Consider the following 26,342-nt stretch of genomic DNA (forward strand, 5'->3'; position numbering starts at 1 on the left):
AGACAAATAAGAAACAATCGATGTCTTCAAGGAGTTGCAGTATACTCACAGAGGCAAACACGTAAACAGGTAATCATAATAAAATATGGCACGTTTATTAACAGACATATTCTGGGAAAGCCAAATAGAGCATGATCCACAGACAGGGTTTGAGAGGCAACTGTCAAGGTTTGAATCCCAGTTCTGCCAATTACTTATGGTTTGGCTCTGGGAAAATTACCTAACTCCTAGCTCCAACTCCAGCCGCCCCAGGGGGTAACATGAAGGGGTGTTCTGGTGTGCTGGAAATGCTCTATATCTTGATCTGGACAGCGCTTGCTATCCAGGTAGTGAATACTTAAGATTTGTTCACTTTATTGTGTGTATAGTATACCTTGATATAAAGTAAAATGTAAAAGTGCCTGTGAGAGCTACAAAGAGAAAAGCACTTATAACTATTTCCCAGAGGAAGATTCAGAGACGTACCAGAGATTCAATGGCTGGAAAGGCAGCATTCAGATCTTCTTGTCCTCACAACAGAGAGAAAAAGAAACACCATTAGTTGACACTGGCATAAACAGACAAGAGACGGTGACTCTTTTAGCTGGGCCACTCTCAACCTTCCAACATGAGGCTTAATTCGATCTTACCACCAATGGTTGATACATCATGCAAGACAGAGTGTGGCTTCTGAAAAGCCTAGACGCACTGCCTTAACTAACTATGGTCCTGTTACTTAGAGATTATTATTCCACTGGGTGGCTCCAGATGAATGCTTTAAGCACAGTACCACCTGAACACAATGATCAGACAGGAAAAAGCATCAATGTAAACAATGTTACTTTTATTTTGAGGAAAAATGCACATTCATCTAATTTCCTTGTGTCCCTGAAATCTAAAATATGTTCAATATGACTGGAAGATCTCTGTGATCTAGCTAAATGACACATTTTAATAGGACAGCTGCTCTTAACACAGCACTCATATATTTAAAGTTACAAATCCAAAGCAAAATTTTAAAGGGGTTTGACCGATGATGACTTGACACATCCACAGACTTATTTCTTCCTGATCTGGCAGTACAGGACAATAGAGAATATCAGACCAAGTACCTAGAAAATAAAATAACAGGATTAACATGGAATTTAAAGTAAAACACTAGAGATATTATAAATAAAAAGAACATTATATATGAAAAGATTCTGGCTACTGACAATTGTAATGTTATTTATCTAAGTCATCTCTCTTCCTGGGAAATTAGAGACTCTAACATTCAGAAAACACTCAGTATTTTTGTGTTTCAATCAGGGTTTTCAGCTAGCAATCTGCCTCTAACTGGCCCTATTTGACTGTGCAGTAGCAGCTGGCACTGGAGCAACCCACCCTTTTGGAATACACACACCCCTCTGTAGGGCATGGCCATGGAACTCTGGGGAACTCAGGCCTCTGGGTCTAAAGATGCCTACTGCTTCTATGAAAAGCTTATAATCATCTGGTTTAGATCATCCACATAAAAATCAAGGAGTCTAGAATTTCTCTTGCCATATTTTTAGGCATCGCCAAGAGGAATGAAAGAAAAAGGAACTCTTTTCTTAAAAAGCTTCTAAATTGAAGGGGAATGGCATCATTCAGGAATTTCCTTTGAAGTGAACATGTACAGCTGAAAATCTGGGGCATAATTTCCATCTCATTAAGTGGCTCTCCCAAGAATGAGGGACCCCAGCACTTGCCCTAATCGGCTCTGAAGTTGGTGAGTGGCATGCTGTGGCTTTGATGTAGAAATGACAGAACCTGTGTGTATTGCAGATAGAAAGTTTCCTCTCCACCAGCCTCCTCTGAGGGGAGTCAGGGAGAAGTTGAGATGCCATTTATGCTGAGTCATCTGTACGGAGATGTCCTGCTGACTAATTCTTTCCCGGAAATGCCTTTCAAGTGAGAACTGCTGCCCAATATTTTTTCCTTCAAAAAAAAAAATATTGAGGGACTTCCCTGGCCATCCAGTGGTTAAGACTTCACCTTCCATTGCAGGGGGTGCGGGCTCGATCCCTGGTCGGGGAGCTAAGATCCCACATGCCTCGTGGCCAAAAAACCAAAACAGAAAACAGAAGCAATATTGTAACAAATTCAATAAAGACTTTAAAAATAGTGCATATCAAAAAATCTTAAAAAAAAAAATACTGACATCAATTCTTTGCAAAAATAATGACTTTCATTCAGAATGTTCTAAAAGTCATTCTTTTTGAATGACCGGAGAAAATGTTACAATTTAGTCTTTTGCTTTGGTCCCAAGCCTTAAGTCTGGGAGATGAGTATCAGGAAAGAATAAAGAAAATGGGCAAAACAGGGGGATAAGGCAGCTATCATCTTTCACTGTCTCATCCTTGAAATAGAAGCTCAGCATGCATCAGCAGACTAGATGATTAATACCATACTTTCTTGCATTTCGCTGCCTCTGAAAAGAAAATGTATCATTGTTCGTAAAAATAGGTAATAATTAAAAGAGATTCATCTTATAGTAATGAATGCTAAGACTCAGGATAAACTTGCTAAGTAATGTACACGTGCTCCCCATATTCTGAAGCCATCTAAAAAATGTAAAATTATTTTTTCTCTCTTTTAACTGCTCCATTCCTGGGACCATTCCTGGGTCCATTCCTGGGACCTCCTGTCAGGATAACTTTTTTTTTTTTTTTTTTTTTCAGGATAACTTTTATCCTACAAAGTGGTGACTATCAGTGTCAATGGCTTTTTTTTTTTTTTCTTAATTAAAGTGAGGAGAGAAAGTGCTGATCATTTTTTGTGCTTGTAAGTTGCTGTAGTCAAATAAGGAGAGATATGATAATCTGGTTAATGCAGAATAATGAGAATTCCAGTGTCTATAGATAACATTTTCTTACAAAATAAAGCATTTTGCATAGATTTCTAGCATCCTACTTGAGAAGAATTCCTCAGGTATATGTTCTTAACAGAGCCTTGACAATAACTATTGGCCATTCCATCAGAGCCTATGCCTAAACAGACTAATGCCAAAGGTGTAAACGTCAGAGGGTGGTTTTTTTCATATGATATTTTTCTTTGGAGATAGTTTAAATGTATTTTCTGCAGGGAGATATTTGCTTCTGTTTGCTTCTTAAAAATATTTATTAGAAGTATTTTTCTGTCTATATATCTTTATGTTTTCTTGAATTTGAAGTTGGGGAACAGAGAATGTAGACAGGCCTAAGTGTTAGGCAACTAGTATTAAGACTGTAAGACAGACTGATGGACATTTTTTGGATACGTTTTTATAGAATAGCTATCAAAACACTATTTTCAAAGCTATTTTTTTAAGTAAAAATGAGAAGGAATACAAAATGATTTTTCTTTCTCCTCAAATCCCAGAGGGAGGGCAGATTTTCTATTGAGAGAGTGAACAAAAAAAAAATTTCAAACAGTTTTTTGAACCAACTATTTATCGTATCTACAAAAAGTCTAGAAATCACACTTAACTGGCATAACTTGAAATGGTTATATTTTGTGATATTACCATGTAAATTCTATACCTAAAAATTCCTCTATGAAAGGTTTTCAGTAAGATATTTTCATATATATATATATATATATATATATATATATATATCTTTAGAACAACCAATAGAATATCTAAATATATAACAAACACATGGAGTATACCAATTTCATAAAATACTGAAATGCTGTTCCTCTTGTAATCTTATTTTCCATCAGATGTCTTTAGATTCTTGGCAATGTCTTTGGCTATGATATGAGAGACATCAATCTTCCCAGCTGATTACGTCCTTTTTTCCCTGGCTTTGCTTTTGAGAAGCTTCTTAAAAGCATCTGTGGGTTGTGGCCAAAGTCAATTGTCTGAATTTGAGTCTAAGATGGAATCTGACACTTATATTGACACTTACATTGAATACCTCAATTTTTTTTTTAATAAATTTATTTTATTTTTGGCTGTGTTGGGTCATTTTTGCTGCATGTGGGTTTTCTCTAGTTGTGGTGAGCAGGGGCTACTCTTGGTTGCGGTGCGCAGGCTTCTCATTGCAGTGGCTTCTCTTGTTGCAGAGCATGGACTCTAGACGCAAGGGTCTCATTAGTTGTGGCACACGGGCTCAGTAGTTGTGGCCCACAGGCTCTAGAGCGCAGGCTCAGTAGTTGTGGCACACGGGCTTAGTTGCTCCGCGGCATGTGGGATCTTCCCAAACCAGGGCTCGAACCCGTGTCCCCTGCATTGGCAGACAGATTCTTAAACACTGTGCCACCAGGGAAGCCCTGAAAACCTCATTTAAAGCTGGCTCATTTAAAGTCTAGTTTACCAACATATGTGTGTGTTTTAGTTTATGGATGTGTGAGTACATATGTGTGATTGCTCACTTACATCCACAGCCATTAACTCATATTTCTAAATTAGCATAAACCCAAAATACAAAGCAGAGAAACAAAGGACATTTTACAATGGGTAGAATTGAGAGAAACAGACCTAATGCACAGCACCATTTGACTTTGGTCATATATCGGACATAAAGGAAGACAGCCGCATCTACCAACAGAAAATGCTTCATATTTGGACCTATTCGTTTGGGCTACAAGGAGGTCATGCTTAATAGCCCAATTTGCTGCTCATAGTTCCAGCCCTTTCTCTTATGGTTGGCTGAGAAATTCCACCGGTAACCTAAATGACCACTTAGGACACTAAATTGCTTCAATCTCAGCTAAAATTACTCTTTGACAGTGATGTGGCACAAGTAAGAGGTAAAAGCTGCCAGAAAACCCAAGGAGAACATTGTACAATATTTCATGAGAGTGAAGTATAAGTCACTTAGCTGAGCAAACCAGCCCACAGAGGCGTTAACTAGGGAGACACCTCACATCGTTAGGATTCTTGCCAATGCCCTGACGTGGACTGGTGAGTGAATTTGACTCACTTGATATCTAAATTAGCAAGATCTGGGGTGATTACAAAAACACTTCCCTGAAATAGTTTTATTTCATCTTTTTGCAAAGAATTTCAGGCCACGTTAAAAAAAAAAAAAAAAAATCCTTCAGGTTCTGAAAACACCATGCCAGAAGAGTCTAGCAAGATAAAAATCCTATACAGGATTTTTTTTTTCAAAGTCAATAATCAAATTGATGAGAGTAAATGCAGAAACCTCAAGCAGAGCATCCTTAAAAACTTCTCCAAGTGAGTCCATAGTCCTCACAGTGAGAAAATCAAAGTTAACTGTCTAGTTTTTAGAACTTGTTAGATTTCTCTAGACTAGAATAGCAGGAAAACAGTTCTCCACACTCTTGAGCTCGGTTTTTATTTTCTGTTTCAAAATCAGAAAGAGAGATAAAAACTTGTAAAGCTTGTGTTTTCGTTTTGTTTGGTGCTTCTTCTAACTTCAGGAAACATTAACCCTTGTGCTAGTTTTCAATGGGAAAAGGATATCTGGGACTAAGAACTGTGTGGAAATTAATTCAACTTCTTCCCCCAGGAGAGAGATCATTCAGAAATAATAGTTTCTGCCCTGCCAATTTCCTAAGACTATAATCCCCTCCCCAGACCCAAGGCCAGTAGAGGCAGATGCTGGGCCTTGGGCACTTGGTACCCAGTGCTTTTCTGAAGCACCTGGTTTTTATTTGGCTCTTCATAAATATTTGTTAGAAAAATTAATGAGCAAACAAGGGAATAAACAAAGAATTAATAATGCAAGATAATACTATACCTCAACAGCTGCAAGTCCAAACGCTAGCCCAATAACTATGGAAAGACGTCTTGAAAATAAGCCTCTTAGCAAAGAAAAGCATGACTGTTAAAAACATTAAAAAATTACTTTTAGTCAAATTTTGACCTATTTTAGTACAGTACAAATTTTTATTTATTGGGTTAACTTTTTACATTGCTATCAAGGAACATACTCAACAGAAAGGAATTGGATTATTCCGGCCACTCCAAGCTCCTTCCCCCCTCCGAAAGGTTGTAACTGTTGTGGTTTGTTCATACATTAGGAAGCATTTGAGGAACAAAGTTTTGCTTCAACTACCTAATTACTGAATCTAGGGTTATTTAGTTATAAATACTCATTTTATCCTAACTTCTGATTGTTCATTTTAGAGCTGTTATCACCTTGACTGTGTATTTTTTAGGTTTGTAACCTGCAGCAGAGAGTTCCCTGGTTGAGGTTTCAGCTAATTATAGTGTAGATTTTCATTTTTTTTAATGATTTTAAATAAAATTTTTATTTATTTCTTGGCATGTTGGGTCTTCGTTGCTGTTCACGGGCTTTCTCTATTTGCAGCGAGCAGGGGCTACTGTTCGTTGTGGTGCGCAGGCTTCTCATTGCAGTGGCTTCTCTTGTTGCGGAGCAGAAGCTCTAGGCACGCGGGCTTCAGTAGTTGTGGCACACGGGCTCAGTAGTTGTGGCTCGCGCACTCTAGAGTGCAGACTCAGTAGTTGTGGTGCACAGGCTTAGTTGCTCCGTGGCATGTGGCATCTTCCTGGACCAGGGATCGAACCCGTGTTCCCTGCATTGGCAGGTGGATTCTTAACCACCGAGCCACCAGGGAAGTCCCTACATTTTCATTTTTAAAACGAGGTTTTTTTCCAAAAATCCCTTAATATGTGTCAGGGTTATTTTTACCTTAAAAAGGAAAAAAAAATCATTCTGTCCACTGTTATGCTCTTACTTTAGACAAAAAAGAGACTTTAGAAATTTGTCTCTTTGCCACATTTTAAAAAATTTATTCAAACCAGCATGAAATTTCAAGCTTAACATATTTTAGACCAGACCTAAAAATTTCAACAATTGTAAATTATATGAATAATCTTAAAAATGGAAAAATAATATACAATGTAATAGTGTTATTGTCTGTATTGCCAGAAAATATATCATCCCTATGATGGTCTTATATGTGCAAAGGGCTAACAAAATATTGCTATTTGTTAAATAAAATAAAAGTTCTCCGTGAGGTTAAGACAGTCTCTTCCCCTTCATTCCTGAATGTAATGGGTTTCTCCATTCTCATCTGATCCAAAGTGGTAAACATTAGAGGAAATTATTACATCATCTAAGATTAACTATGAGATTAATGGTATCTACTGAGTCACATTCATTATATTTTAGGGGTTTTCTCCCCCCTCCCCCTCTAGATAACCAGGTTATCTTGGCAAAAGGGAGGGGAAAAAAGAAATGTGAATTATGGCCATTCCAGATTTCTTATTTTTCCAGACTTCTTGCAAGTGACACAAGGCAGATGGAAGTCTTTCATGAATTTATGATCTTCCTTTTGGGAAACTGGTGCAGCTATAAGTCTATCTTCAGCTGAATTATGTGTGAATTTGGAGGGAATATCTATTATTTTTCAGGATAATGCTAGGGCATTTCAAAATCTATCCTGAGGAAACACATCTTTGAGTTGAATCTTTAACAGGACACAGATAGCAATCTACAATTTAATTTACTAATTTCCTCATTATCCTAAGTGGAAACTACATTTGTTTACACCATAGTTACTTCCCCTCCTCCTTGTGGATATTGTGTCACTAAAATTACATAGAGAGGAGAGCAGGGAGGAATATAAAAATTAATAATGAAAAATTTTAGTGATATTACTTTGATGATGAAAAGACATGGTAGCTCTGTAATCTGGTAGATAACTTCTCCCCCATGTGTTACTTTAAATAGTAGTAACAGCAATTTCCCTTCAGAACAGTCTCCATTATTTTGATAAAATTAGTAAAAGGGATGTGATAGTCAACAGGTGAGACGTTTCCCCTGAGATACTTTCTATTTCCTAATATATAACTAACCTCAGTAGCCATTACTAAACCAATGCTAGATTGAAAATACTCTTTAGGGATTATAGAAATTAACTCACTGAACTATAATAGCTTTCATGTATCTTTCTCTCATCTAGACTATAATCTCCTAGAGGGTCCACAAGCATGTCTGATTCCAGCAAGGGTCTGTCTGACACCTAGCAGGCAGTGAAGAATAACAGCAAATAAATGAAACATTAATATCAACTGTCACTTTTGTACACTTTCCTCCCAGGCAGAAGGAACAAATTATGTAAAGCCCTATGGTAAGAGACATATCATGTCCTGCAGGAAGCTGTATCTTGAACCCCAAAGACTGAGTTAAATGGGGTCCCATCATATCTTGTGCCTGGTCCTATCCAAGAAATACCAATAGTTCATTGGATTGAAGTTGCCTAATTATCTTTCTCTCTTCCCTATTAGAGCATTCACTCTGTGAGTGCAGACATTGCGCCCTATTTAGGAATGGATCTCCAGCAGCTGGTAAAAGGCTAATACATAGGAAGTGGTCAATAAATATTTGATGAATTAAGCAATAATAAGAAATATAACATCCACATATTAACATTCACAAGTGACATAAATATGCCATCTACAACACATGAAAGACAAACCTAAGTTTTTCTTTTTCTTTTTTTTTTTGGCTGTGCCAAGTGGCAAGCGGGATCTTAGTTCCCAGACCAGGGATGTGCCCCCTGTAGTGGAAGCACGGAGTCGTAACCGCTGGACCACCAGGGAATTCCCCCAAGTTTTTCAGTTGACTTTAAAGGCATGAGGCAACTTCTCAATTGGAGCAATAATTAGGCAAATTGGTAGGTACACTTAACAACCAGAGCAAAAACCTCTAAAGCCCAAGTTATTTCTTTACACCCAATACAATTACTTGAGAAAGAGAAACTTTGATTAGAAAAAGAAAGCTTTACTTTGAAAATTAAAGTGAAAATATAGATTTCTAAGGCCTATGTTAAAATAGAAAAATAGAGGAGAATAATGATTAAAGTCACCAAAGAGAGGACAAAATAAACTTTTATCTGTTAGCCTGTACTTTGCCTCCCCTTGCAGTAGAATGTTTCTTTGATCTACTAAAGTTGAATTTAAATGATGCCAGACTCATAGAAGAAATAAAATACTTTCATTTTTTATATCTACTTTTATCTTTAAATAAGGATTTCTTTTTTATTTGGGAAATTCCTGGGACTTTTATATCATGATTCCCATTGTAATTGCTGCAATTTAATATTTTGTAGACACTTTCATTGTGGAAAAAAAAAAAAACAGAAGCACTTACTGTGACAAATTTGATTTGTTCTCACCTGTTTGTAAATAGTTTTTCCATCATACTTTGTACAAGAAGAATCTGATGCACTTGGACATTCACATGACTTGTAATAGTATTGAAAATTATTTCCCCAATCAGAAGCTCCATTGATCAAACCACAACATTTTAACTGTTTGATGAAAAGTAGATATGAAAAAGCCACGAGAGAAGACAAAAACATTGTCAATACACTGAATCACATTCTTCTGAAACCACTATTAAGATGTTTCTTATACTAGAATATCGTGTAAGTCACCTCACCTAACTCCCTGAATGAAGAAACAAAAATGAAGGAATCTTCCATTTTGGTCTTCATATTAATGAAGGAAAAAATAGAGTTTCAGATGCAAAAGTCTGAAGAACTTGGAGAGAATATAAAAAACTCACCTTCTAGTTTTTAATGACAAAAGAGAGGGGCAGAATCAGATTTATGCTTCTTAGGTCTTAGAAAAGAAGCTTCCAGATAGTTCATGAGAGAGTCAAAGTCTCTTTAAAGAACTTTTACTCAAAAAAGATGAGAGGTTTAAAAAGTGAAATTTCTATCTCATGACCTTTGATCACTTTTGGAGGAGAGGGGGAAAAGAATGAGAGGCATCTCAAAGGCCAAAGAAGATGCTTAGTGGGCCTTCCATGAGACTGAATTTTACACGGACATCTGTAAAACAGCTAAGGGGTGAAAATGATGAATGAAACTCTTAGAATAATGTCAGGAAGGTTAAGGCTCAAAATAAACCAAAACATGGGGAAACACTAAGGAAAGTTGTGGTCATGTTTGGTTAAGTAAAACAAGAAAGGGATAAGCCCAATGACTCAGAGTAATGGCACATAATATTATTAGATGAAAGAGAGAGGTCATTATCTCATCTTGTCCTATTTGCTTTAATTAGAGAGAAAACTTCTCATGCAGAAAGGTAGAAAAAAATTGAAGAAAATAGAACCAAGATTGGGTGTTTTTCTAAGGCTCAAATGCATTGCAATGGTAGGCTATTGAAAGGACTTTCACTTACTGGCTGGGTGACCACTTTACCCATGTTACTTAAACCTCTCTGTGCCACAGTTTCTTCATCTGTAAAATACAGATAATAATAGTCGCTAATGATAGTATCTAATTCATAGAGTTGTTGGAAAGATAAAAATAGAATACCCATGTGAAGATATGAAGTGTTTAGCCCAATGCCCGGCTTATAGAAAGTGCTCAACACATGTTAACTGTCATCATTGTTGTTTTTGTTTTGTGTTTATTGTTGTTGTTTCCTTTGTGCTCTCACATGAACGTGATCTGTTCAACATTGATATCAGTACTTTAGATAACGTTATAGTAAGTATCTTTTCAACTCTGTAGTTGATACAGAGCTGGGAGTGATGATTAATACATTGGAGAACAAAATGGAGTTCCAAAAGTAGTTCAAACAATGGACTTAAACTAACAGGTTCAACTGTGGCAGATATAAAGTCTTGTGCTTTAGCTCAAAGATTTACTTGCACAAACGTATGACTCATTAGACATTCACGAGACAAAGAGCTGGAGATTTCTGATGGTCTCAAGGTCAATCAATATTAGCAAAGAGAGTAATCTTGAAACAACCTCCTTTCTTGTTTCCATGGTAGACATAATTAATTGCTCACTCTTTCTGATTAAATAATATTGAATGATATTGATACAGACACTCCAGATCAAAAAGAATATGTCCCACTTTATACACTCACAGATCAATCCATTTTTGGAATACAGTATTCCTTAGGGAGGTATAGAGACACACTTACAGAAGACAGAGCAGGAGGTAGAAAGGCTAAACTTGGTATAATATCTAGTCACCAGATCAGATGTGGGAGCAGGTGGGGAAGAGGTTGGTCAGGATGCATTGAAAGTGTGATAGCAGTTGGATGAACAAGGCACTGTTCAGCGAATGATACAATAATCTCTAGACAAGTAGTCATCACTAAGAATTCAAGAGAGGCACATTCCACTAGTACGTTAGCAGAGAATTTCTGTGGGAATTCCCTGAAAACCAAAAAGAAAGCCACTTAGTATCTACAAATTGTCTGTGTGTGATGGGGCCCCAGGTCACCCAGCCAGAGTTTGGGGTAGGATTCTTTTTCCAAAGAGGCATTACTAAAAAAAAGAAAAGAAAATCCTTGTGGATATACATTTAAAACTAACAAACAAACAAAAACAGAATAGACAATAAAAGAGAACCTGGGAACCCAACGAGCTTCAGGCACAGAATTTGTGTACAAGAGCAGAAGTAATTCAGAATTGTGCTACATCAAACAGAACATTTAAAACCCTATGGTTGGCACTAAGACCTTGGATACCAGGGACAACGTGCAACAAGTGTGATGCAGGACCCAACCCAGAGACCCAGTGGTTACCTGTAGTACATTTTGTCCTAGATCAGCAAGCAGGGAAGATCAAGGATGCTTGGTCCCACCCAGTGGAGAAACTGAGTTGCCTAAATTCTCCTGCTTTTAAACCTGGATTAATCTGGACTCTAAAGTGGGAATAATCCTGGAGGAGAGAGGATCAAGGAATACAGCTCTGGGGGAGCTAGGAAAAACACAACACAGAGGAAGTTAAACAGAGACTAACTCATATCAGGTTTCAGCTCCTGGAAATGATGCTTTAAGCAGAATTTTTACAAGCTGGGGTCTATCCAAATAGGAACTGGGGAATACTCTGGGAAAAATGTGATCTGATAAATAGTTCAAGAAACAAGTTTAAAGTCAAAGCTTTTAGAAGTCATACAAGAAGCCATTTTCAAAAAAAAATTGCACTATTTAGAAGTAGATTTTCTTTTTCCTCTGAAATTCCAGAAGGAAGAACTAAGACTAAATGATATAAATTCTAGGAAGGAAGATTTTGTTTCAAATTAAGAAAGAACACATTAATCATCAGACTTAGATGTAAAGGGAATGGGATGGAATGGGCAAAAATGTGCAAACTTTCAGCTCTTTAATATTTAATTAGAGGGTGGATGAACATAAACATAAAATACTTCAATTAATGAGAAGTCAGGTTAAATGTCCTGTAAAATCTAGCTCCCCTCTAAGATTAGGAGGATTTCTATGACATACGTGAAATAAATGCTACATGTAGTTAATACGATGGAAATTCTGAGTAAAGAAGGTGTGGTTGGGAGGAGTTTCACAGAGCAATACTTTAGTCAAACCTCAAAGCACATGTAGTATTTGTAAAGAAAGAAAAGTAGTAAGTACATTCCAAGGATGAGGAATGATGCAAAGGCAGGAAGGCAGATTTGTTTAAGAGATCCTGAGAAAACAAACCTGGCTGGACTAGAGTGCTTTCTTCATGGAGTAGTGTTTAGTAAAGTTAAAATATTAGGTAGGATCCAGATAGTAGAATACCTTCAATACCTGCCCAAATTTTGACTTTACCCTGAAGACAGTGAAGTAGCCAAAGTAAATACATGCATACATATATACGGGAAGGGCTACTGTACTGATTAAAAAGAATTAGTGAGTCAGACAGATCTGCATTCAAATTCCAACCCCATCACTTGTTAGCTGTCAGACCTCTGAAGTTGTAATCCCCTCATCTGTCTAATAAAGATAATGAGGATAAAGATATTATCCATCTCATAGAGTTGTTGTGAGAATTAAATGAGCTACTGAATGTAAATCTGGTACATACTAAGTAGCAATAAATGATAGCTATAATTAATTTTATGAGAGAAGGGTGGGCATGGAGGCAGAGAAGGAGAGAGAGAGAAACTCCAAGCATCCCAAACACACTATCCTTCTAAATAGTAAATATTAAAACCCTTATTGATCTGGCTCAATCGAGGCTTAATCTTTCATAAACATATCTTCTTAATCTCTGTCCTAAGCTGCCTCAGAACTTCGTAAGAAGGTGGAAAAAAAATTAGAAATATTCCTGGATTTTTCTTATGGCATAGTGACAGAATAATCAGTCAAAATCTGCAGAAGGGAGAGACATTTTTCAATCTTTAAAGAATACACCTGTTAAAAATTAAGTAAACAGAGAACTATGTCCAACTCTCCAGATAACTTACAAATTCTAATTACCTCTTCTTGAATTTCAGAAAAGGCTTCCTGGAATAGTTTTCCATTTTCATTTGTTGCACTCAAAAGATGTACATTAGTCTGGAGAGTCTCATTCAGAGCACGTTCAGTCTGAAAATTGAAAAGTATTGTTAAATTATTCATGCCAGAAGGTAGCATGTCAATTTTTTCAGACTTTTCCAAGATTATTAAGTATCATACGTGTACACACCTTAGATTTGTTAGTAGCTCCTAGGATACCTGCCACCACTTGCAGAAGTAGGATCAGAATCAATCCTATGAAAAACTGAAAGAAAAGAAGAGGAATACATATTACCCCCAGTACATTCAGTAACATCTAGGGGCATTTTGGCATCATGCTTCTTTCTGCAGTTGGGATCATATTACAGTAGGAGTATTAACCATGCTCTTCATTTACTCCATCCTTTGCCTCAAGAATCAAAGTTGGGGTCATTACTACTCAGAAACATTTTCTCCAAAGACTGACTAAGGAAAATGGTTAAAACTAAAATCGATTGATAGGACTGTATGCATCGGTATGATGTTGAATGGAGGGAAGTTTGAAAACTTAGATGAAGTTATTTGAATATGATCTTTCTCGTCCTTCATCAAACACAAAGTCAAACTTCAAGACAAACTTCAGAACTGAATACAAAACAACGTCTCTACCACTATTAGAATCACCTGGGGTCTTGTTATAAATATAGAGTCCTGAAATCTGCCTCAGATCTACTGGCTCCTACTTTTGGAGGATCCCACAAATTAGTTTTTTTGTTAAAATAAGCTCTGCAAATAATTAAATTCCCCAAATTGCAAATGAGGCCTTATTAATCAAAAAGCAACCACCAGGGATGCTATTAGAGTCCCATTAAAACTCTATCTTTACCTTCCCTCATAATCAACCATCAGTTAAAAATTATTTGTTCAGGGACTAACACAATACTACTTTTATCAGAGAAACAAGTTTCGATGAGCTCTGATAAACTCATGTCAGATTTCTATCTAGTAAATACTTGATGAATTTTTCTAATATTTTTTTCTATACCCATTTATTGTTTTCTACTGTATATGTGTTAAAAGTGAATATCTGTGGGTTATCCCAACCCAATCTATCCTTGACACATTCTAAGGGACAAATTTGATTATCTCACACCCTTACAATTTTCGTAGCAGGGACTGTGATTTGACTGTAGCCCACACCCAGACCCATCTTCCATTATTTACTGAAAATAGCCCTTGCACTCTCTAGCCATACCCAAGGCTTTGCAGTTTCCCAAACATGCTAGCATTGTACTGCCAGGTCCTCTCCCTGGAAAGCTCATCACACCCTCACCCATACAAACACCTTATTCACTTCTGCTTCTGGCTTGAAAGTTCCCTTCTCTATCCTTGCCCTTCTCTTCTTGGGCCACCTTCACTGTTGCTAATTGTTTACTTGTCAATCTTCCCTAATGGGTTCTAATTGTTCTCATATCTATGTATCTTTTAGCACAGTATCTGGCACATAGCAGGTACTTAGTAATTGAATGAATGACTGAATGAATAACTAAAATTTGTCTTCTCTCACAGTATCCTCTAATCTAAGATAAATATATTAGTTTCCACAACCAAATCCTCTAAACAAAAGTGAGAGAGTGTCATCAGTCTTGGCAAGTCCTTTTGACAGACAATGGGGATGGGAGATAATCCTTAAAGTCTGAAGGTTGGGTATTGGGATTTGTTGGGAAAACTCACCAAAACAAGCATGAATTGGTTTTCTTGCATGGCTCCAAAGCATCCCAGGAAACCCAGAATCATGATGATAGCACCCACAGCAATCAAGATATTCACAGCAATATAGGGGTTAATGGTAGCATCCCCAGGACTGAGAATCTGAAAATGAAAAAGATCAGTGACAGAAAATCCCTTTTCTTGATGTTTTTTATTCCACAAGTATCCACTGGGTACCTACTGTTGTGCCAGGCCCTGTTCTAGGACCTTGAGATACCTCAAGGATGTAAACAAGCAAAAATTCCTGCCTTCAAGGCACTTACATTCTATTCTATTGAGGTATTATTTGTCCAGATAATGTTTCCAATTTTATATTTTTTGAAGATGATATATTGGATGTTGGATGGAAGAAATGAAATAGGCTTTTAAAACACCAATTATTCTAAAAAGCTTAGAAGGACTGGTAGTTTCACCCATGATGTGATCTTTGATTTGCATATTTTGTGTTCTATACCTGAAGCTAGCATCATAAAGCATGTTTTTATGGCAGTTTAATTATTTAAATTATAAAGCCTAAGTTCCTCAAACAGATAGACTCAACAATATGAGTGAATCTCAAAAACATTACACTGAGCTAAATAAACCATATTCAAAAGAGTGATTGCTGTATGATTCCACTCATATGGCATTCAAGAATAGGTAAATCTATGCAAAAATAAACAAATTGGTCCTAATCAAACTTACAAGCTTTTGCATAGCAAAGGAAACCATAAACAAAATGAAAAGACAACCTATGGAATGGAAGAAAATATTGCAGACAATGCGACTCACAAGGGATTAATTTCCAAAATATACAAACAGCTCATGCAACTCAACAACAAAAAATACAAACAACCCAATCAAAAAATGGGCAGAAGAGCTAAATAGACATTTCTTCAAAGAAGACATACAGATGCCTAACAGGCACATGAAAGGATGTTCAACATTGCTAATTATCAGAGAAATGTGAATCAAAACTACAATGAGGTACCATCTCACACAGGTCAGAATGGTCATCATTAGAAAGTCTACAAAAAAACAAATGCCAGAGAGGGTATGGAGAAAAGGGAACCCTCCTACACTGTTGGTGGGAATGTAAGTTGGTGCAGTTACTATGGTAAACAGTATGGAGGTCCCTCAAAAAACTAAAAATAGAGTTGTCATATGATCCAGCAATCCCACTCCTGGGCATATATCTGGACAAAACTACAATTCAAAAAGATATATGCACCCCTACATTCATAGCAGCACTATTTACAATAGCCAAAACATGGAAACAACCTATATGTCCATTGACAGATGAATGGATAAAGATGATGTAGTGTGTGTGTGTGTGTGTGTGTGTGTGTGTGTGTGTACACACACACACAATGGAATATTACTCAGCCGTCAAAAAGAATGAAATAATGCTATTTGCAGCAACATGCATGGACCTAGAGATTATCATATTAAGTGAAGTAAGTCAGAAAGAGAAAGAGAAATACCATATGACATAACATATGTGGAATCTAAAATATGACACAAATGAACTTTTATGGAACAGAAACAGACTCATAGAGAACAGACTTGTGGTTGCCAAGGGGGAGGAGGGTGGAGAAGGGAAGGACTGGGAGTGTGGGATTAGCAGATGTAAACTATTATCTATAGAATAGATAAACAACTAGGTCCTACTGTATAGCACAGGGAACTATATTCAGTATTCTGTGATAAATCAGAATGGAAAAGAATATGAAAAAGAATATATATGCATGACTGAGCCACTTTGCTGTACAGCAGAAATTAACACAACATTGTAAATCAACTATATTTCAATTTTAAAAAGTATCCATTTGGGAAATAAATAAAGAAGAATAGGTAAATCTAAGCTATGATGATAGAAATCAGAGCAGTGTGGCCTTTGAGCAGAGTATGAAGGAAAGAAGGAACTGACTGCAAAGGGATATGAAGGAACTTTTATGAGTTAATAAAAATGCTTTGGTTTCGGAGATTAACCAAGATGGCGGAGTAGAAGGACGTGCTCTCACTCCCTCTTGCGAGAGCACCAGAATCACCACTGGCTGCTGGACAATCATTGACAGGAAGACCCTGGACTTCACCAAGGAGGATACCCCGCGTCCAAGGACAGAGGAGAAGCCACAGTGAGACGGTAGGAGGGGCGCAATCAGAGTAAAATCAAATCCCATAACTGCTGGGTGGGTGACTCACAGACTGGCGAACACTTATACCACAGAATTCCACCCACTGGAGTGAAGGTTCTGAGCCCCACGTCAGGCTTCCCAACCTGGGGGTCCGGCAACGGGAGGAGGAATTCCTAGAGAATCAGACTTTGAAGCCTAGAGGGAATTGATTGCAGGACTTTGACAGGACTGGGGGAAACAGAGACCCCACTCTTGGAGGGCACACACAAAGTAATGTGTGCATCGGGACCCAGGGGAAGGAGCAGTGACCCTGGGGGAGACTGAACCGGACCTACCTGCTGGTGTTGGGGGGTCTCCTGCAGAGGCGAGTGGTGGCTCTGTTTCACCGTGGGGATAAGGACACTGGCAGCAGAGGCTCTGGGAAGTTCTCCTTGGCGTGAGCCCTCCCAGAGTCTGCCATTGACCCCACCAAAGAGCACCGGTAGGCTCCAGTGTTGGGTTGCCTCAGGCAAAACAACCAACAGGGAGGGAACCCAGCCCCACCCATCAACAGTCAAGTGGATTAAGGTTTTACTGAGCTCTGACCGCCACAGCAACAGGGAGGGAACCCAGCCCCACCCATCAACAGTCAAGTGGATTAAGGTTTTACTGAGCTCTGACCGCCACAGCAACAGTCAGCTCTACCCACCACCAGAGCCTCCCATCAAGCCTCTTAGATAGCCTCAACCACCAGAGGGCAGACAACAGAAGCAAGAAAAACTACGATCCTGCAGCCTGTGGACCAAAAACCACAGTTACAGAAAGATAGAGAAGATGAAAAGGCAGAGGGCTATGCACCAGATGAAGGAACAAGAAAAAACCCCAGAAAAACAACTAAATGAAGTGGAGATAGGCAACCTTCCAGAAAAAGAATTCAGAATATTGATAGTGAAGATGATCCAGGACCTCGGAATAAGAATGGAGGCAAAGATTGAGAAGATGCAAGAAATGATTAACAAAGACCTAGAAGAATTAAAGAACAAACAAACAGAGATCACCAATACAATAACTGAAATGAAAACTACACTAGAAGGAATCAATAGCAGAATAACTGAGGCAGAAGAACGGATAAGTGACCTGGAAGACAGAATGGTGGAATTCACTGCTGCAGAACAGACTAAAGAAAAAAGAATGAAAAGAAATGAAGACAGCCTAAGAGACATCTGGGACAACATTAAACGCAACAACATTCGCATTATAGGGGTCCCAGAAGGAGAAGAGAGAGAGAAAGGACCAGAGAAAATATTTGAAGAGATTATAGTCGAAAACTTCCCTAACATGGGAAAGGAAATAGCCACCCAAGTCCAGGAAGCGCAGAGAGTCCCATACAGAATAAACCCAAGGAGAAACACGCCGAGACACATAGTAATCAAAGTGGCAAAAATTAAAGACAAAGAAAAATTATTGAAAGCAGCAAGGGAAAAACGACAAATAACATACAAGGGAACTCCCATAAGGTTAACAGCTGATTTCTCAGCAGAAACTCTGCAAGCCAGAAGGGAGTGGCATGATATACTTAAAGTGATGAAAGGGAAGAACCTACAACCAAGATTACTCTACCCGGCAAGGATCTCATTTAGATTTGATGGAGAAATCAAAAGCTTTGCAGACAAGCAAAAGCTAAGAGAATTCAGCACCACCAAACCAGCTCTACAACAAATGCTAAAGGAACTTCTCTAAGTGGGAAACACAAGAGAAGAAAAGGACCTACAAAGACAAACCCAAAACAATTAAGAAAATGGTCATAGGAACATACATATCGGTAATTACCTTAAACGTGAATGGATTAAATGCCCCAACCAAAAGACATAGACTGGCTGAATGGATACAAAAACAAGACCCATATATATGCTGTCTACAAGAGACCCACTTTAGACCTAGGGACACATACAGACTGAAAGTGAGGGGATGGAAAAAGATATTCCATGCAAATGGAAATCAAAAGAAAGCTGGAGTAGCTATACTCATATCAGATAAAATAGACTTTAAAATAAAGAATGTTACAAGAGACAAGGAAGGACACTACATAATGATCCAGGGATCAATCCAAGAAGAAGATATAACAATTATAAATATATATGCACCCAACATAGGAGCACCTCAATACATAAGGCAACTGCTAACAGCTATAAAAGAGGAAATCGACAGTAACACAATAATAGTGGGGGACTTTAACACCTCACTTACACCAATGGACAGATCATCCAAAATGAAAATAAATAAGGAAACAGAAGCTTTAAATGACACAATAGACCAGATAGATTTAATTGATATATATAGGACATTCCATCCAAAAACAGCAGATTACACGTTCTTCTCAAGTGCGCACGGAACATTCTCCAGGATAGATCACATCTTGGGTCACAAATCAAGCCTCAGTAAATTTAAGAAAATTGAAATCATATCAAGCATCTTTTCTGACCACAACGCTATGAGATTAGAAATGAATTACAGGGAAAAAAACGTAAAAAGGACAAACACATGGAGGGTAAACAATACGTTACTAAATAACCAAGAGATCACTGAAGAAATCAAAGAGGAAATCAAAAAATACCTAGAGACAAATGACAATGAAAACACGACGACCCAAAACCTATGGGATGCAGCAAAAGCGGTTCTAAGAGGGAAGTTTATAGCTATACAAGCCTACCTAAAGAAACAAGAAAAATCTCAAGTAAACAATCTAACCTTACACCTAAAGAAACTAGAGAAAGAAGAACAAACAAAACCCAAAGTTAGCAGAAGGAAAGAAATCATAAAGATCAGAGCAGAAATAAATGAAATAGAAACAAAGAAAACAATAGCAAAGATCAATAAAACTAAAAGTTGGTTCTTTGAGAAGATAAACAAAATTGATAAGCCATTAGCCAGACTCATCAAGAAAAAGAGGGAGAGGACTCAAATCAATAAAATCAGAAATGAAAAAGGAGAAGTTACAACAGACACCACAGAAATACAAAGCATCCTAAGAGACTACTACAAGCAACTTTATGCCAATAAAATGGACAATCTGGAAGAAATGGACAAATTCTTAGAAAGGTATAACCTTCCCAGACTGAATCAGGAAGAAACAGAAAATATGAACAGACCAATCACAAGTAATGAAATTGAAACTGTGATTAAAAATCTTCCAACAAACAAAAGTCCAGGACCAGATGGCTTCACAGGTGAATTCTATCAAACATTTAGAGAAGAGCTAACACCCATCCTTCTCAAACTCTTCCAAAAAATTGCAGAGGAAGGAACACTCCCAAACTCATTCTATGAGGCCACCATCACCCTGATACCAAAACCAGACAAAGACACTACAAAAAAAGAAAATTACAGACCAATATCACTGATGAATATAGATGCAAAAATCCTCAACAAAATACTAGCAAACAGAATCCAGCAACACATTAAAAGGATCATACACCACGATCAAGTGGGATTTATCCCAGGGATGCAAGGATTCTTCAATATACGCAAATCAATCAATGTGATACACCATATTAACAAATTGAAGAATAAAAACCATATGATCATCTCAATAGATGCAGAAAAAGCTTTTGACAAAATTCAACACCCATTTCTGATAAAAACTCTCCAGAAAGTGGGCATAGAGGGAACCTACCTCAACATAATAAAGGCCATATATGACAAACCCACAGCAAACATCATTCTCAATGGTGAAAAACTGAAAGCATTTCCTCTAAGATCAGGAACGAGACAAGGATGTCCACTCTCACCACTATTATTCAACATAGTTCTGGAAGTCCTAGCCACAGCAATCAGAGAAGAAAAAGAAATAAAAGGAATACAAATTGGAAAAGAAGAAGTAAAACTGTCACTGTTTGCGGATGACATGATACTATACATAGAGAATCCTAAAACTGCCACCAGAAAACTGCTAGAGCTGATTAATGAATATGGTAAAGTTGCAGGATACAAAATTAATGCACAGAAATCTCTTGCACTCCTATACACTAATGATGAAAAATCTGAAAGAGAAATTATGGAAACACTCCCATTTACCATTGCAACAAAAAGAATAAAATACCTAGGAATAAACCTACCTAGGGAGACGAAAGACCTGTATGCAGAAAACTATAAGACACTGATGAAAGAAATTAAAGATGATACCAACAGATGGAGAGATATACCATGTTCTTGGATTGGAAGAATCAACATTGTGAAAATGAGTATACTACCCAAAGCAATCTACAGATTCAATGCAATCCCTATCAAATTACCAATGGCATTTTTTACGGAGCTAGAACAAATCATCTTAAAATTTGTATGGAGACACAAAAGACCCCGAATAGCCAAAGCAGTCTTGAGGGAAAAAAATGGAGCTGGAGGAATCAGACTCCCTGACTTCAGACTATACTACAAAGCTACAGTAATCAAGACAGTATGGTACTGGCACAAAAACAGAACCATAGATCAATGGAACAAGATAGAAAGCCCAGAGATTAACCCACGCACCTATGGTCAACTAATCTATGACAAAGGAGGCAAAGATATACAATGGAGAAAAGACAGTCTCTTCAATAAGTGGTGCTGGGAAAACTGGACAGCTACATGTAAAAGAATGAAATTAGAATACTCCCTAACACCATACACAAAAATAAACTCAAAATGGATTAGAGACCTAAATATAAGACTGGACACTATAAAACTCTTAGAGGAAAACATAGGAAGAACACTCTTTGACATAAATCACAGCAAGATCTTTTTTGATCCACCTCCTAGAGTAATGGAAATAAAAACAAAAATAAACAAATGGGACCTAATGAAACTTCAAAGCTTTTGCACAGCAAAGGAAACCATAAACAAGACGAAAAGACAACCCTCAGAATGGGAGAAAATATTTGCAAATGAATCAACGGACAAAGGATTAATCTCCAAAATATATAAACAGCTCATTCAGCTCAATATCAAAGAAACAAACACCCCAATCCAAAAATGGGCAGAAGACCTAAATAGACATTTCTCCAAAGAAGACATACAGATGGCCAAGAAGCACATGAAAAGATGCTCAACATCACTAATTATTAGAGAAATGCAAATCAAAACTACAATGAGGTATCACCTCACTCCTGTTAGAATGGGCATCATCAGAAAATCTACAAACAACAAATGCTGGAGAGGGTGTGGAGAAAAGGGAACCCTCTTGCACTGTTGGTGGGAATGTAAATTGATACAGCCACTATGGAGAACAGTATGGAGGTTCCTTAAAAAACTAAAAATAGAATTACCATATGACCCAGCAATCCCACTACTGGGCATATACCCAGAGAAAACCGTAATTCAAAAAGACACATGCACCCGAATGTTCATTGCAGCACTATTTACAATAGCCAGGTCATGGAAGCAACCTAAATGCCCATCAACAGACGAATGGATAAAGAAGTTGTGGTACATATATACAATGGAATATTACTCAGCCATAAAAAGGAACGAAATTGAGTCATTTGTTGAGACATGGATGGATCTAGAGACTGTCATACAGAGTGAAGTAAGTCAGAAAGAGAAAAACAAATATCGTATATTAATGCATGTATGCGGAACCTAGAAAAATGGTACAGATGAGCCAGTTTGCAGGGCAGAAGCTGAGACACAAATGTAGAGAATGGTCATATGGACACCAAGGGGGGAAAACTGCGGTGAGGTGGGGATGGTGGTGTGCTGGATTGGGCAATTGGGATTGACATGTATACACTGATGTGTATGAAACTGATGCCTAATAAGAACCTGCAGTATAAAAAAACAAACAAAACAACTAATACTAAACTTTCATTGGGTTATTTGTATGGAAATATGTTAATATAAATGTTTCAGACATTACATGAAATTTCTAAAAATCTTATATTTGTATTTGTATGGAAATATGTATGGAAATATGTTAATATAAATGTTTCAGACATTACATGAAATTTCTAAAAATCTTATATTTGTATTTGTATGGAAATATGTATGGAAATATGTTAATATAAATGTTTCAGACATTACATGAAATTTCTAAAAATCTTATATGTTCTGGTATAATGTTATAAGTAATAATCCTAGTTATTACTTTAAAATGTATATCTCAGAAATAACTAATTTTCTTGTCAACTGCATTATTATGAACTTTCATCAAATCTTTAACCGTGGTCATTTTTAAGTCTTTTGTCATTTACAGACAGTTCTGGGTGTACTCTGATGATTTTGCAAATATGTTCCTATAAAAGGGTTTCATCTTCAAGAAATTCATGGAAAAGACTCTGACAAGTACAGGTTTCTGGTAACTGACTGTACTGCTGAACTGAATGAATAAGCATTTTCAGAACTCTAATGAAAAACTGATGAACTCATAAAAGTGCTAACAAAAGATCAAGATGAAAAAAAAATTAATTACATGGGACTGAGTGAACTGATGAGGATGAGTATAATTTTTGTGACTTTCTGTCTGAATTTAAAAAAAAAAAAAATCCCACAAGGACTCAGAGGCAAAGAATATACAAATCAATTTTCACTGCAAAGTAAAGGAGCTGTTACAGTGGAGGATTACTGGACTGAATGTCAATATTATGACATAGTATGAGTGTGTTTCATGTTTGGTAATTGCAATCATTGTTGCTTTTGTTGTGGTCATCCATGTACAATGCTTGGTGTCAGTCTATTTATGTCTTGTAAAAATAAAATACAGTGTGTGTGTGTGTGAATAAAAAAAAAAAAAAAAGAAGCCCTGTACCCACTAAGGAATCACTCCCCATTCCTTCCTCTCCCCAGCCCCTGGCAACCAGTAACTTCCTTTCTGTGTCTATAGATTTGACTACTTTGGGTATTTCATGTAAACGGAGTCGTACAATATGTGGACTTTTGTGTCTGGCTTCTTTCACTTAGCATGTTTTCAACTTTTGTCAACGTATAGTGTGTATCAGTACTTTGTTACTTTTTAAAAAGGGATAATTAAACATTTTATTGAGGTAAAAAAAAAAAAAAAAATGCTTTGCATTTTGATTGTAATAGTGATTACATAGGTCTATACATTTGCCAAAACAAACAAAAATTTAAACTAAGAAAATAAAATAAGTCTAGTTTCTAATATTCCATATCAAGTCTATCTCCTTGTTCCCAGGAAGTATATAGTCTATAGAGTCTTCCAGAGACTCTTTATTTTGACTGACTATTTAGTAATGGGATATTGAGGAAAATATCCTAGGGCCCATTATGATGGGTTGGGCTACCCATTCTGCATAATTCGGTTCTTCTCTCCCCCACATGTATACTCTTCATCACTTACATAACACCTAGCCTCAATCTATCTCTTGTTCTACAGATATGTCCAGAAGTAAATCACAATTAAAAAGTGAAACCTTGTGCCTCTGTTATATTCGAGTGCTATGTGTAGCCCATCTACTTCTTATGACCTCTATCTACTGGGCTATTTCTAGGTAGACCACTAGGTCTTACACTAGCTCAGAGACTGCCTCTTGGAATCTGCTGCACAGCATGTAGACCAGCTCCTTTAACAGGAAATACCAAAATAAAAAACAAAACAAGCAAACAAACACACACTACTATTCATGATCTTTACATTTTTAAAAACTTTTAAAATCAACTCATAGCCTAGACAAAACCTTTATTTGATAATCAGGAGGAAGGAATATGCTAAAGTTGTAAGAGCACTAAAACCCAAAATCTATATTCCAGTCAGAATCTTTATAAATAACTAAGTTTCTAACCATAGAACAGTCAACTAACCCTACTGGGCTCCAGTTTCTCACTTATAAAGGGAATTAGGTCAGCCTCTGTGATACCTAAGGCTTCCTTTGTCTCTAAGAGTCTATGCTTACAGATAATGTTTCGATTTACATATTTAGAAAGCTGGGTTATGTCCTAAAGATTTTCTTTTTGTCTCTTTTTCAGGTTTTCTGTTTTTGTTGTTGTTGTTGTTGGTTTGCTTGTTAAGATTGGAGCTAAGAAATCAGTTTCGTTAATAAACAGGCATGGTAACTGAGTCAAAATAGATAATGACCAAAAAAACCCTAAAAAAGCAGCATTAGAAACCCCGTTCTATCTACTCACCATCAAAGACTGCTTCACTAGTACATTGTGGCCAATGCAGGAAAACCCTAAGGTATCTAAGACAGTTTAAGCCTCAATGGCTGAGTTATGAAGACTTGGTTAGTCAGTCCAGATATAGAAACAATAGGTCAAATATCTACCAGTGAGACCTGCATAGTGCGGCCAGCACTTATTTGGCAGGTAATGAGGCACTTCTCTGAGACTGATCTGGGCAGAGTGACCCACTGCCAAAGTGGCCAGAAAGCAATGTGTTGGCTACCTGAGGATCACTGTTTCAAGTCCAGCTCAACAAGTGGCTATTCTTATTCAGAAAAGAAATAGAAATCTGAGTTCAGGTATTTGTTCTGGGGGAGAGACAGGAGAGTTTTAAAAGCTGTCTTGGATGAACACTGTCTGTGTGTGTCTTAGAACAAGGGGAGAATTTCTACAGGAAGGGACATGGCTGAACTTTGAAGAAGAGGGCTCAGGGTCCTCTTTGGATTATAAAGGATCTCCTGGGACAGGGATGATTGTGCATACATTTTGCCTCATGCAGGGCTGAGTTCATCCTGATGGAGAACAAGGCATCCCTAAGGAGACACTTTAGCACCAAAAGCTTTGCTAAAAGATGTGCATAAAGACATCGTGACATCCTTGTTTTCTGTGTTTGCACTCAGGTTTCTCCTTCTAAAACTTTTTCCTCTGTTTTTCCACTAGTAAAATTCAGTTTTCTGCACAGTCTTGATTCTTTGTCACTGACTTTGAATAAAAATAAATCAAGCCAATTTCACGTAAGTCAAGCTGGTTAAAATCGTCCTGGAAGATACTGACTTTTGTTTAGGGTTAGAGGCTTACAGAGCACAAGAGTCAAAATGTAACTAAAGATGCTGCCTAGCTCTATTAAGTCATCTTATCCCCAGATTCACAGTAACACCCTCTCAAGGACAACAGTTTTTTAATACATTCAATGTGTGTGATTTCTTAGGCTCAACACCAAGTTTGTTTACCAGAAGCACTGGGGGGAAGTAAAATGTTCCCATATCAAACAAATAAAATAAAATTTAAAAATAGAATACAGGCTGCATACACATCTTAAAAAGGCCAAAGCACCCTCTAAATCAATAGCTTTTAATCTCTGTGCTTAATTATGAGCCCCAAAGTCAAACATCAGTTTCTAAATGATTCTAAGAATCTTCAAATACTCCTCTACGACTCAAATCCCAGAGTCCAAGGG

The 26,342-nt window shown here is 37.3% G+C and overlaps 1 protein-coding gene across 4 annotated transcripts in view; it reads right to left on the bottom strand.

The window, feature by feature from the left end:
* Positions 1-865: 865 nt before the first annotated feature.
* Positions 866-26,342, bottom strand: part of TSPAN8 (tetraspanin 8) — a 251,161-nt gene continuing 225,684 nt past the window's right edge. For 3 of the 4 annotated variants that reach the window (XM_036867095.1, XM_036867094.1, XM_036867097.1), the window contains 6 exons: positions 14,883-15,020; positions 13,360-13,434; positions 13,152-13,259; positions 9,100-9,234; positions 5,694-5,777; positions 5,135-5,294 (listed from right to left, as the gene is read on the bottom strand). In XM_036867095.1, coding sequence (XP_036722990.1) covers positions 5,238-5,294; positions 5,694-5,777; positions 9,100-9,234; positions 13,152-13,259; positions 13,360-13,434; positions 14,883-15,020 — 597 coding nt within the window. In that variant the 3' untranslated portion in view covers positions 5,135-5,237. Of the gene's footprint in view, positions 1,092-5,134; positions 5,295-5,693; positions 5,778-9,099; positions 9,235-13,151; positions 13,260-13,359; positions 13,435-14,882; positions 15,021-26,342 lie in introns of those variants that run through there. The other variant, XM_036867093.1, reaches the window with a different exon arrangement.

This window comes from Balaenoptera musculus, chromosome 10 (genome assembly GCF_009873245.2).
Source record: "Balaenoptera musculus isolate JJ_BM4_2016_0621 chromosome 10, mBalMus1.pri.v3, whole genome shotgun sequence".
Taxonomy (NCBI): Eukaryota; Metazoa; Chordata; class Mammalia; order Artiodactyla; family Balaenopteridae; genus Balaenoptera; species Balaenoptera musculus.